The sequence below is a fragment of the Rhinolophus ferrumequinum genome, chromosome 2 (genome assembly GCF_004115265.2).
Source record: "Rhinolophus ferrumequinum isolate MPI-CBG mRhiFer1 chromosome 2, mRhiFer1_v1.p, whole genome shotgun sequence".
NCBI classification, from domain to species: domain Eukaryota; kingdom Metazoa; phylum Chordata; class Mammalia; order Chiroptera; family Rhinolophidae; genus Rhinolophus; species Rhinolophus ferrumequinum.
In genome coordinates this window covers 22,838,050-22,851,997 of record NC_046285.1, presented here as the reverse complement: position 1 = coordinate 22,851,997, position 13,948 = coordinate 22,838,050, and the positions used below count along the sequence as shown (strand labels likewise).

Genomic DNA, 13,948 nt, shown 5'->3' with positions numbered 1-13,948 from the left:
CAATGCATGATAGTGAGGCTCAGGAGGGTGAAAAGTAGGTCTTTGAATGGTAATTGCAAAAGGAAGGATGTAAAAAGAAATGATATAGTGCCTAGACCACAAGCATAGTCTAGGTAGTTTAGGGAAATGGAGGGAGACTGAGCATATAAGAAAATTAATTGCCTAAAAAGTCTTTATACCAGCTTAAATTTTCAGCAAGTCTTCAGGTACCCTCAGAATTAAGGGTTTTCTAGTTCGAAGTCCACTACTAAAGCCAATTCTATGGTAGACATAGAACGCTGAGAAAAGTCTTGGCCAGCAGATGTCACTAAAATCCCACTTGAAGACGGAATTGCAAGCTTCTTTCCTTCAAAATCATCTGCAACAGGATTAGGGTCCTTAACAAGAGGAGGATAAAGTCTCCTTGATTTTAATTTTAAAAGAAAAAATGTGATGGGTAAGAAAGGATGATGAAGAAAGGCAAGGTATGAGTTGGAGTTTTTGCTCGTTTGCTTGTCTTGTTCATTTGTTGCTTTTAGTTTTATATCCCACATATGAGTAAATCATATGGTTCTCGACTTTTTCTGTCTGACTTATTTCACTTAGCATAAACTCATAGACACAGACAACAGTTTAGTGGTTACCAGAGGGTAAGTGGGGAGAGGGGTGGTAGAAGAGGGTAAAGGGGATCAAATGTATGGTGATGGAAGGAGAACTGACTCTGGGCGGTGTACACACAATGTAATATACAGATGTTTTATAGAATTGTACACTTAAAACCTATATAATTTAATTAACCAATGTCAACCCAATAAATTTATTTTTTTTTAATTAAAAAAAATAAAAGGCAAGGTAGTTTTGCAATATTACCTCATGCTACTTGGGCCTTTACAAACTTTTTTCTAGCAAAATGCAGTCCACTAAACATGTTTAAATAGAATTAAAATTTAATAAAATAGGTACTCTAAAATGGAACAATTTGCAAACAAACATTTTATTAAAATCCTCAGAAAATTAGAACTTTGTGGATAAAAATAAACCTATCCATTAAAGCAAACGTACCTTAGAAAATGCAATGTACTTCTTTATTCATCTACATAGTTCTATGCTGCCCCTAAAAACTTTTATAATTCAAGTTCACTTAGTCTTGAAAAAAATCAGCTATTGCTTAGTTATCCAAGAGTGGTGTATATTGGGGCCGGCCTGGTGGCTCAGGTGGTTGGAGCTCCGTGCTCCTAAACCAAAGACTGCTGGTTCGATTCCCACATGGGCCAGTGGGCTTTCAACCACAAGGTTGGCTTGACTCCCCCAAGGGATGGTGGGCTGCGCCCCCCGCAACTAACAACTGCAACTGGACCTAGAGCTGAGCTGCACCCTCCACAACTAAGATTGAAAGGACAAAAACTTGACTTGGAAAAAAGGCCTGGAAATACACACTGTCCCCCAATAAAGTCCTGTTTCCCTAAAAAAAAAAAAAAAAAAGAGTGCTGTATATTTATAGTGTTCACTATACTTGACGTATCTTGAGACCCTGCTTACTGGCATGCTACATTTAGGAGAGGTAAAAGTTAAACTCACCACTATGCAAAGTGGTGATGTGCAAGTCTGAAAGCTTCAAAAATAACCAGCCTTACAAAGACGAGCCTATAAAATGAAGATCATAGCAAGTCTTTTGAATATAGGTATAGAAATATGACATATTTATGTACTAATTATAATAATGAATAAAAGCATTATTTTGGCTAGGAAGTAATAAAGAATATTAAAGTCATTTGATGAAACTCTCTCCTTCCTCCAATATACTGTGCATAAACATGTCCTTGTTACATACTTCTAAAATACTATCCATTGATAAATGGCATGTCATTAATAATTGTTACTCATAGAATATGAAAAGTTTAAAATAATTTTTTTTCACTCCAGTACTGAAAATGTTTCAAAATAAATTTCATTTGGGAAAGTAAAAGGACAGTGAAGTGATCACTGACAAATTGCCAAAAACAGCAGGATTATGAAAGGACAGAAAATAAGGGCATTGAATGCTTGCTAAAAGAAAATGCAGGTAGGTGATGTTTTCCGTTAAACTGTGTGTGTGAAAAGAAGATTACCGCTTAAAAAGAAAAGTCCGGTCAGCATAAGCTTTTAGTGTACAACTTGTTGAACCTAAGAATGATATATAAGCAGTTTTCCCCACCACAATTCTGTTCTACATTACTATGTGCATATAGAAAGAGGAAGCTGGTCATTGCTCTGATGTTCTAAGAATAGGCATGTGATTTACAGAACTCATTTTTCTTATCGATCCACATATATTCTTTAGTCATATACTTTCTCTCACAATAACCTTATCTAGAATCATTAAAAGAAAAATCTACCTGCAGATGATGTTAAATGGATTCCCAACCTGTCTTGCATTTAGCTCAGGAAAGTATTCTTTCATATTAAGTTTTGGACGTGATTTTAAGTAAGTCCCCAAACATTTCAGGTTTCTTCAGTAAGCCAAGAAAATAAGATTGGAAAAGGGGCAGGGGAATGAAGCTCTGCAGAACTGAGCCATTTGCACAGGAGTCATGTAGTCTTAAAATAATCTATTTCCTTGACATTACAATTCATATTATGGACCTGGAGGGATGTCTCTTCAAGACACTGGAGAGAGTGGTAGATATGCCACTTGAGCAAGGCACCTAAAATCAAGGAAAAGCCCCTTAATGATATTAACAATGTAGGTTTCTGTAAAGAGAGTCTAATTACAGCAGCAGCTGAAATAGAAAACAATACTCTATAGATATGCTACATCCAGATGTGGCAAGAAATTGAATGTGTGAAACAGACATTCTGAGGCTGAAAGCACAACGGTGCCATTAACAGGAAGGGGACTAGAGATTGTGCTGTGACAGTGAGTTCAAGAAATTTAACATAAATTATTATTTATATTTTTATATTACCCAATTACCATTTTTATTTTTCCTAAGTAATATTGCCATACATGAACATTCTTTATCTTTTTTCCAAGCGGTTTTAAATCACTAAAGGAGCAACTTAAGAGGTATAATTACAAGAGGATACAGTATGCATTAACACTCCCTCTATATTTACATAAATACAGAGGAAAGGCATCTTTGCTTTGGAAATAAGTGCCAGCAAATGATGACTTTCATATTGAAGACAATTAGTCAAAAAGGATTCATCAAAAACCTACTACATGTAAGAGGCAATATAGTATAGTCGTCAGAGCTCTCAGGCTCTCATACCTGGGTTTAAATCCAGGTTCTACCATTAGCTCTGAAAACTGGGAAGTTACTCAATCCTGTTTTCTGGTAAAAGAAGGATAATGATATCGACCTCACTCAGCTGCCCACAGTACTTTGTGAACACGACATGCACATCAAAGTAATTGGTATATAAAAGCACCCAAATTTTAGCCATTATATATCCTGTGCAAGGCACAGGGGAAAAGACTGTGAAATAAGTAAGAATCACCAGTTCTAGGGATTTACCATCTATGTAGGCAGGCAAAAGTAACTTACATGTAACAATTTGAGAACAATTAAGTGTTCATACTAACCATTATTATAGTAAAAGATGAGAGAGGAAAAAGATTATATAACACAAACTTAGCAACTAAGTGTTTCAAAAAAAAGGTTTTCTAAGTAGTTATTAATTTTTTGTTCAGAAAACATCAGATCGGACAAGTCAACACAATTTGGTAGCGGGCAGCAAGGGATTCCTTCAATCTTTAAGTTCACTAATTCAAATGTGACTAATTTCATACTTGAGATTAAGGGTGTCTAAAAACTGAAGATGAAAACTGCTAACCAAAGAACCCTCACACTAAGCGACTCACTAAAAAGGGAAATTAAATTTGGCAGTACTGAGAACAGAAATTACGTGGTACAAAATTCTAGGCCAATGATTCTAACAAGTAATTCTGGAGTTTCTGGTTTAATATTTTGAGGTATATTATGACTCATAGTAAACATTACATTCAATTTTAATATTGTTTTACTAAAAGACTTGGAAAGGTTCAAACTAGAATAAATGAAGCTAAAAATTTAGTGCGCTCTGCTACAGTTCTGAAATATTTTCCTTCCAACTCTAAATAAAGTGGTCTATCAAAATACTGTATCTGCACTGATAAAATCTGACTTAGCTAGAACCATGTAACTATTTAAAATTATAATAAAATGTTTTTTATTGCTCTAACCACATAAGAAAATATTACTGAATCCGTCTACCAAGGGCCTAAAGTACTTATCACCGTAAACTATCTAAATCCAGACTTCGAGATTTGAATTCAACATCAATTTAGGTCAATCACCTTTTAATGGATTTTTTTATCTTGCACTTGATTCAGTGACTTACAAATTGTAGATGCTCTATAAATATATGCCAAAAGAGAACAAAGATCTAGAAAGTCTTATTTCCCAGCACTGCCACTGTGCGGCTTTCCAACTGGCTATATAAAACAGGTTATGAATAATGTTGGAGTGGGGAGACGAGAGAGAAGTGGTGTACAAGCAGATCACATTCCCTTCAGAGGAAATATTCATATTTTTAAAATTCTTCACAGAATTAGCAATATCCAATCATTTTAAATAAACATCTTCTTAGGATAGTTTTTGTAAAGGTCTTGAGAATGTAATTTTGAAAAGATTGCTTTTCACATTTTTATCACTTTCTCCCAAGCATGTTCATTATTCATTAAATTTATCTTGTCAAAATAAAATCAATTTTTGTTTCACTTGACAGTATTTCAGTAGGTTGTCTTAACATCTGACATCTTTTGGAAAAACAAAATTCACAAGTCAACAACTATCATAAACAGATTTTTCTAGCGATCATTCATTCATAAGGTTTATCACTCTAGCTTAGAGACTCTGAAAAAGACACAGGCATACTCTCATTTTTCAAAAGGTCGATGACTTCTCTCCCCACCTCGCCACCACACACATACACAATTCAAATTAAGAACCAGTGAATAAAAGGGCATCTAAATTTGAGCAAACAGACACTAAGAAAAACGTTAAGGTATGATTTTCATTCATTTTTATGATCTACTTAGCCATAAGCCATTTGTTAAAACACCATGTTTCTAATTAGCTTTTAAAAAAATTAAACCACTATTCTTTAAATCCTTTTCTGGTGCTATCACAATTTACCAGGACTAGGTAACCAGCATAAAATTGATACCATTCTGAAAACCGAGGAACATTTTCCTGACTTGTACTTGCCATTTGCAAGTTGATATAAAAGAGATGGCTTTTTTCTATTTGGTATTGTTAGTTAGTAAGACATAAAATGTTTCTAGGCATTCTAGATACTAATAAAACATCCTGATATAACTATCAATATTTATGTATACCGTTATTAAGCTACAGCAAATCAACCTACAGTAAATAAAACCAAGGTGCCCCCGTGGTCTGACCACCCAATTATTATGAATTATGTGTGTAGAATGTTGTATTCTTTACCATTTGCTTCCATAGAATTTCCAAATACCTCCTGAATGTAATGAAGCAAGAGACTCAAGGCTGGGGTGGGGTCTCTGCCTCTCGCTAATATAAACAGAGCAGTGGGTAGTAGTGAAATCAGAATTCAATCTGCACCATACTTCTGGACCTTCTCAGAGGCCTGACCAACCTTTAAGCTTTGTGAACAAATTTCAATTCCTCCAGGTCTTCTTTCTCCAAACAGGGAAATCTACACTTCCCCTATAATAGTTTCTAGGTAGTCCTATGGCCCTCCTAGTATATGCCACTCTGTCCTCGGGCTTCTGAAATTCAGTAAATTTTAAAGGAAAAGTTAAAAATTTCCCCAAATCTGAGTTAGTATGGGGCCTAAAAGTTTCCATGTATCCACATATAAAACTCAAAACAGACGATATGATAAAAAAAAAAAAAAAAAAACCACCACTGATGAGAAGCACCAAAGACAAAAATCTAGACACAGAGTCTTTTATAAAAATGTAAGCTTCTTTTGCTCATTCTTTCACCCATTTGTTAAAACACCAGGACTTATGGTGTGCCCAACTGCGGAGACTCACAGGAAATAAAACATAGCTCCAATATACAGTCTGTAAGATTTCAAGTTGTTAAGGGTGATTAAAAGAAAAAGAACATGCATGGATTTCAGTTTTACTTGAACATTACATGAATTCAAAATTCAATATTGAAAAAAACTAAAGGCAATTTCTGCCCATCCTGAGTATCTGTAGTAGTATTTCTGCAGTACTTGACATTAACAGCACAAAGAAAACTGGAAAGTTTTTCATTTATCCTTTACTCGGGATATTTATTGGTTACATGTTATAATACTTCCAAATCAAGAAAATGTGACTTTAAATCTAAACAATACACTATTCTTATAGCAGACAAAAGGGATTTCCCTCCTTTATTAAGTTTTTATTTTTGGATATATTAATTTGTACTCCTCATAAGATGCATGGCATTAAACAAAAAAGAAGAGCTTTTTCCTATTTTCAAAATTTTCAGTCACCCTAGATGATCGATCACAAGCAGTGTTAAAGGCAAACAGTTAACGTGTACAATACATCATCACATTTCCCAGCTGAATTTTCTTCCAAATGGCATTTTTGGAAATTAAAATTACAAACTAAATCCAGGATCAGCAAGTAGCTGCTGGGTGATAAGGAATTTAAACTCTAAAGCAACTGTGTAATTAAGCTGGTAACTTAACTTTGTAACTCAAATCTAGTAAAACAAATTAGAGGTGAAAAGAATCTTAATAATTTTAATTTATGATGTGGGAGTACATGCATATGTATGTACATATGTATGCTCACATTATACATTTGTGTTGTTACTTTTTCCTTTTTGGTCACCTACTCCAAGATAAAGCAAGAAGGAAAACAGTAATTCAATAAAAAGTTAGGAACTGGGCACAACTTTTTAAAAAATTTCAACAGTATGCTTCATTATATTTTACAATAAATGCTCTATAAAACTGTTAGCTGAAGCCTTAGATAAGAATAAGGTCTGTTTTGAGAATAGCACTTATCATTGCCCAAAATAGTTCAGAAAATATTGCAGATTCTACGATATTTAGCTTGGACTACAACAGATAACTTTGAAAACTGTTCCTCAAATTTTACAAAGGCAAAGTAATTTTTTCTCCACCTGCTAAATTATTGCACTTTTTGCATTAAGAATGTCATCCAAGTTTTCTAAAATAAGAATTTTGAGTTTAAATATCTCTAAAATATGCATTTTGAAAACAATACTGTCATGAGATACGTTTGCAAAATTATCCAGATTTAGATGAAAGTAAATGAGAACCTTGATAAGGGGAAACCTTGAACACTATTTCTCCTTCCCCATATGAAAAGTACACACATGAGCAGAACATTTAGAGTAAAATGAACATATTACCTGGTTTCTAAGGCACACTGTTTATAACATCTAAAGTGAGATTTATTTGATGAACTGCATTAAGCCTTCAGAACATTTGCTACAACTCAAGTAGAAAGAGGCAAATATTCATGTAATATGTTGGTCTGTAGTCAAAAAGGATATTTCAACTAAAATATATCAATCCTCGCATCTGAAATCACTTAGACATTACTGATGTAGTATTTGGGAAAGTTTTTGTATAGACTCACATACAGTGCTCAACGCTTCAGAGGGTTACTTAAACTCAGTTCTCTTGTTCAACAATGCCTCCTTTCCATTACAGAAAGCTTGGTCCCAGATCTATTATCCAATGCCTGCCTTACATTACGTAATACTTTTAGTATCACATAAAGCGATTATACCATAAAAGGCCTCCAGATCACTTTGTTCAAATGTAATAGCTGGTTTCATTAATGTTCCAGGAGCAAGGGAAGCCTCTCCAATAATTCTCAAGTTGATAAATTTGATTTTCCAAGTATTTTCCACAAAAGGGCAGCGGATGAGTCCAAAAATTTGTTCAAAAATGCCCAAACAAGTGTCCCCTCGGTGGACGGTTCCAGCAACTCCAACCATAACCAGACCATGGGGAGAAGATGCACATTTCAGTCCACGGGAATCTAGGTTGGGACTGAGAAAAAGATATTCTTCTTTCACTAGTGACAGCAGACGAAGGCTCACAATTTCTGCTCCATGGTAGTCTATCACCTTTTGTTCAGACGTGTTGTAATAAAACCTAAGCTTGACATCATGCCAGAAGTGCTGTGGCCCCCATTCATCTTGAGGTGGTCCCAGAAAAGGATTCTGAGAATTAAGAAGTTCAAAGAACCAGTGACAGAATTCTTCTCCTAACTGACGAAAATCAACTTTCTCAGCTTTTTTATCTTCTTTCTCCTGCTGATTAAGATAAAAAATACAAAACAAAAACCAAAGTTAATTCTCGTATCTATTTTTCTATCTAGCCAGTTTCAGAGCTAAGTTTTAATGTACTGCTTATAAGCAGAAGTGAAATGAACTACGTGTTAACGCACTGAACTCATCATGCATAGTAAATTCTTTCTGCAAAAAGGGGGAAAATCATTTTTTAATTTCCTAGCTTAAATATCTAAAAATTCAGCTAAGAAATTAAGGTTTAACAAAGCCTTTTAAAATATCAATACGAACAGTTAACAATGATTTTTGCAAAGCATTTTCTCCTGATTGTGGCAATGGTTCCACAAGTGTGAAAAAAATGTTCAAACCTTCAAACTACATGCTTTAAATGGATACATTCTGCAACACATGAATCATACCACAAGAAGCTGATAATCGTTTTCATTGTGTGTAAGTAGATACTTCTAATATGATTGAAATAGGTTACTTCCTATGATTGGGATTAATTTTACACTATTATTTGTTTTATTTCAAAGAAAATGTTACTGCAAAAATATACCTGGGAGGCTAGATTTTTATCCATCTATTTATTTCAGAGCATAATACGTGTCTCATTTACATGGTATGAGATCTTTACTGAGCTCCCGCTATTGAATATACTGGGCACTGTGGTTGGCACTTACGTGCTATTTCCTTCTATCTTCACAAGCCATATAATATAGATATTATCATCATGTCCATTTTACAGAGAAAGAAAACAGGGCTCAGGAAAGTCAAGTTATTTGAGCAAGTTCACACCTAGTATATGACAGACCCTAATTTGAAGTCACATCTGTATGATTTCAAAATCAATGTTCTTTTCAGTAGTACATTAAGAAAGCCCTTAGAACATCCTTTCCTAATGTAAAGGCAAATAACTCTCACTGTAAAACATATTAATTCAAAGTGTGTGGTACATAGTTTAAAAATCTGTCAATGACCTAGAGGTTCATTCAATCAATATTTTAAAATCCACACAATACTAAAATGTACAGTGGAGATATAAAGAAATAGGAACAGCCAATGTCAGCAGGAGGAAATTACTACAACAGTATTTTTTCTAGATTAAAAAAAAGAAAAAAATCAAATGTAAAAAATATTTAAGTTTCTTTCATGGAATTTTTGTGATTTAATACCAAAGAAAGTTTTCAAAATGACAAAGAAAGGGCTTACGATAGCATTATTTTAAAGTAGAAAAAATTTACAGAGAACTAGAGGTTAAATTAAAATTAAATTGACCCTGCAGTCTATCCACTGTCTTTAAAAATATAATAGTCCTCATTTGGTAAGGGCATAAAAACTTTTTTTCCCTTACAAATCAACAGAATATTTTATATACATTGTTAAAGGTCAGAAATTTAGTTTCTTACTGGTTTCTTACTGAAAGTTTGCTTTACTAGTCTTCCTTTAGGACGCAAAACATATGAAGTAAAGCTAAAATCATTAAAAAAAAAAAAAAATTAACCATGTTACTCCAGATCGAGGATTTCATCTAAAGAGTCAGAGACAGAACTATGGTTCAAGATATAATTATAAAATCTATTTTACCTGTTGAAAGAGCCTAATGTCCCGAGAGGTCTTAACTGGCTCTGGTGTTTCCTTCAATTTCAGCTGTAATTGCCTTTTCCAGTAATCCTTTGCATGCTGAATAAGACTGTGTTTTTCAGTAGCTGGAGGTATAATAACCCCCTGTGATGCCAAGTATTTAAATATGGTATCACGATGGACTTTTTTACGCCTCAGAAGTTCTTCTACACTTTGACTGTATGCTAATATTGCATGAATGGCATCTAGAAGGAAATTGTAAAGAAAATCATGAGTCACTTGTAAATTTGTCTAGGGTCAGCAGAAACTCTATCAAATAATATTTATAAACTCATGTCATGGCATTATTGCTTTTGCATGATTTGGTAATCATTTTTAAAAAACAGGAAGTGGGTTGTCAGATTTGGGGTTTAAAAAAATATATTATTTATGCTTCAAACTTCCCTATCTAGTATTCCCTCTTCCTTTCACTTCTCATAAGTTAAAGTAAAATTTTAGTATTTTCTTTTAAAGTATGGTTTGTTTTAAGAAAAAATCTGAGCCAGAGAAAAAAATCGCTTTCCTCTAATAAGGCCAATGGACCTAAATTCAATTACAATCCTTAAAACTGGTAAAATTACAACATTTTAGATGCGCAAGGACCTCACCTCTTCACTCTACAGATAATGAAACTTGAGATGTCAACAATCACACTTTTAAGAAGTGGCAGAATCCAGACTTGTGTATTTTTAATTAAAAAAAATTACATTAAACAACAAGCCAAAAATCATTTTTAACATGTGTGAGGTACACACCACACAGGAAATTCCTAATATCATTGAGGACATTAGTAATTAGTATAGACATAGTAAATTACTAATATCTTTGAGACCATCATTTTATCCCCTCCCTACTTAACACTATTCCCTCCCCCCACCCACCTTACAGGCAGCTATTATCCTAAAGGTTGCTTGCCATTCCCTTGCTTTTCTTTATAGTTTTACAGCATAACTATATTTCCCTGAACAATATAGGTTAGTATTTTTGAACATTCTACATAAATTCAACCCATCAATATACAGTCTTCTGTAATCAGCTTTTCACTTAATGCTGTTTCTGAGATTAATCTATGTGAATATATGTAGCTCTAGTTAATTCATTTTCACTGTTGTACCATAGTTAATAACACATCTATATATCACAAGATGTCTATCCTTGTTTACAGACTTCTCTTGTGTGTCCAACTAAAAACACAATTACTTTCATATATGTCTCCCAGTGCACAGAGGGGTCAAGCAGTGTGAGCGTCACCTGGGAACTCGTTAAAAATGTAGAATTTCTGGGCCCAATCCAAAACTACTGAATCAGAATCTTCATTTTAACAAGATCCTGAGTGATTCACAAGCACATTCAAGATTGAGAAGCTCATGCATATAGAACGTGTGTGTAAAAGCAAATTTTCCGTTTTAGGAGATAATGTCAAACTTGTTCTCCAAACTGTAAGTTCTAATTTACACTCCTCCAGTAGTTGTCAAAAAGTTGCTTCACTTGACCACCAACACTTGAAGTTTATACATTTTTTTTTTTAGTTTATACATTTAGTAACACAGCAAAGAGGAAGACTGACTGGTGTGTTTCGGTTTTCATTTCACTGCTTTCTAAAGTTACCTTTTCATGTTTATTACTTTTTTTCCTCTCTGAGAAACGTCTTCAAATCATTTGATATTTTTGTACTGGGAAGTTTCTTTTTATTTGCTTTTAGATGCATCATTTTGATCTATTACAATTTTAAATTCATTCACCTCGACGTTAGAGGTGATTAGCATGTAAAATATGTATCAATAAATGCTGAAGAACTACATTAAGTCTAAAACCATTTTCAGTCCAAACGCTTAAGCATTTCTTCTTTTAATGTTCATGGTTCGAAGTTTCAAATGAGAGATTTTCTTAAATGGCAACAATGTATATTTGACTTAAATAGAGAAATTTTAAAAAGCAGAATCTTGTGGATAAGTCATATACTAATATAGAGGGCTGGGATTTTCATATTTTAAAGTAAAATTCAGCAAGCCAGGTGATATACAAAATGAAATAAACGTTTAAGCTACTTATTACACTTTTGTATGGACTCGTTACATTCAGGCTGAATATTAATTAGCACTTGAAATTTCTTCTACCGAAATGTTTATCTGGCTCTGAAAGTAATGTATTCCTATTACACAAAATCATCTCAGTAAAAAAATCTAGGTCCAAAAAAAAAAAAAAAGATTCGAACTACCTGCTTTTATTCCACTAGTTGTTTTACCTGGGAGACTGATAACAAAATGTTTGATATTCTGCTCCAAGCTTGATGAAAAATGCCTGAGCAGCAGCTGACACGCCTCAGCTGATTCAAACGAAATGGAAGACACCCTAGTTTCCCGGAAATTTAAAAAAAAAAAGAACTATTCACGGACTCGGAATCCTCGAGACAAGCATTTGCCTCTAACATTCAATGGAGAAAACCTAGAAGTAGCACCTTTTGCAGGGCAACCACCTCCTCCGGGAACATGGCGCGGCAGGGCCGCCGGACGCTGCGTCGCGGCGGTGGCCGACATTCCCCAGGTTCCGCCCCAGCGCGGTCCGGGACAGGTCGGAGGCGAGGCCTCACACCTCCTCCACGCCGCCGCTCCCGCAACTTGGGGGCCAGGTGAAGCCTGGAGAGGGGCGGCCGCCCTTGGGGAGAAGGGTCTATCCTTACCTTGGCGGTTGTCAGGCTGCACCAGGCGGTTGGTGATGGTGTCGCATAGGGCCATGATCTCGTCGTTGTCCAGTAGGCCAAGCAGGTTACGACAGCCCTCTCTCTCTGGCTGGCTAAGCCCCGACATCTCGACCCCTAAGAAGGGGGGAGAGGACGACGCCAATAATGTCGCTCCTTTAGGCCCACGGGGCCGGCGCCTTGGCAACAGGCACCGGAAGTGCCTTTCCTGTTCTTCGCCACTGAAGGGTCTCGGTATTCCAGACCCCTGGGCGGAAGTGGTAGCCAATGAGGCAATCAGGAAACGCGGTGCTCCAACTTGTGGTTCCGGGCTGGCCGGGTCGGAGTGGCGTCCCCCCGATCTCACTTTAGGGAAGCACCGCGTTTACACCAGGACCATCGACCTTCCACTAGGAAGCTGGTGGCGGAAAGCGAACCCCCGAACTCCTCAGGAGTTCCTGCGAAGTGCGAAATGCAAGAGCTGCGCAGGTGCGTGGAAAGCGGGCGTCAGCGCCCAGTGTACGACGAGCTCCCATGATGCCGCGGGGCCGGCCAATGGAGGCATCACTTACACGCCCGCCGGCTCGGTCCCCGGGAACGCTTGAAAGTTTTCTGTGGCTATTTTTGAGTTGGGCGCCCTTGTAGTTTGATAGTCTTAAATACATATTACTGTTAAAATAATTTGTTTTCAGCGTTGTACTATGGAAAGTTTTTTAAATCACCTATCCTATGCCACGCCGGCCCGCCTTCGCCTGACTTAACTCAGACAACCTGGGATCGGCTGTCGCTTCCTTCCATTCTGGTCCTCGCGGGGTTGGTGTTAAGCGGGGCGGTATCGCGTAGCAATTTAAGGTTGGGGACTGGGTTTTACTCCTCCATTTACTAACGGTGACCGTGGGCAAGCTCTTTAGCCTTTTTGTCCCTCAGTTTTCTATCTGAAATGAATCTAGTAGAGCTACCCTCCTCATAGGGTTGTTGGTGAAGGGTGGGGGTCAAGGGTGAAGAACAGTGCCTGGCCCTTAGAGTTCAATAAATATTAGCTGTTTTTATTACTAGTAATATGACAGCAACCCACATTCACGAGAGGGAAACTGTCATGCTTTCCGGGACCAAGTCCGTTTTAGGAATCATGCTTAAAACACTTGGCTCTTTCTCCTTCCATTTTTAAGCGTGTTTTACATTTGTTAACATTTAATTAGGGTATTGCCAGGTAGTAGCTGAAACGCACAGGTCTGCAGATCTGGTAAGCAAATTTAACATTTAAAAAAATCACAGCTAAGTATCAGTCATAAAATACACTGTAAATATCGTCTTTAAAACAAGCATTAGAAGCATGGTTAATCTAATTTGCCAGTGGATGTTATTTGGGGGTATTTTACTAAACAAATAC

General features: G+C 36.1%; 1 protein-coding gene across 2 annotated transcripts; it reads right to left on the bottom strand.

The window, feature by feature from the left end:
- Window positions 1-1,449: 1,449 nt before the first annotated feature.
- Window positions 1,450-13,068, bottom strand: C2H3orf38 (chromosome 2 C3orf38 homolog). Of its 2 annotated transcripts, none has more exons than XM_033088764.1 (3): window positions 12,562-13,068; window positions 9,846-10,087; window positions 1,450-8,282 (listed from the first exon to the last, which is right to left on the bottom strand). In XM_033088764.1, exons 1-3 carry the CDS (start codon window positions 12,686-12,688, stop codon window positions 7,713-7,715), a joined length of 939 nt encoding a protein of 312 aa, XP_032944655.1. In that variant the 5' UTR covers window positions 12,689-13,068; the 3' UTR covers window positions 1,450-7,712. The 2 variants fall into 2 exon arrangements, with proteins under 2 accessions (XP_032944655.1, XP_032944663.1); XM_033088772.1 differs by having other exon boundaries at window positions 1,450-8,279.
- Between the last annotated feature and the right edge of the window lie 880 nt (window positions 13,069-13,948).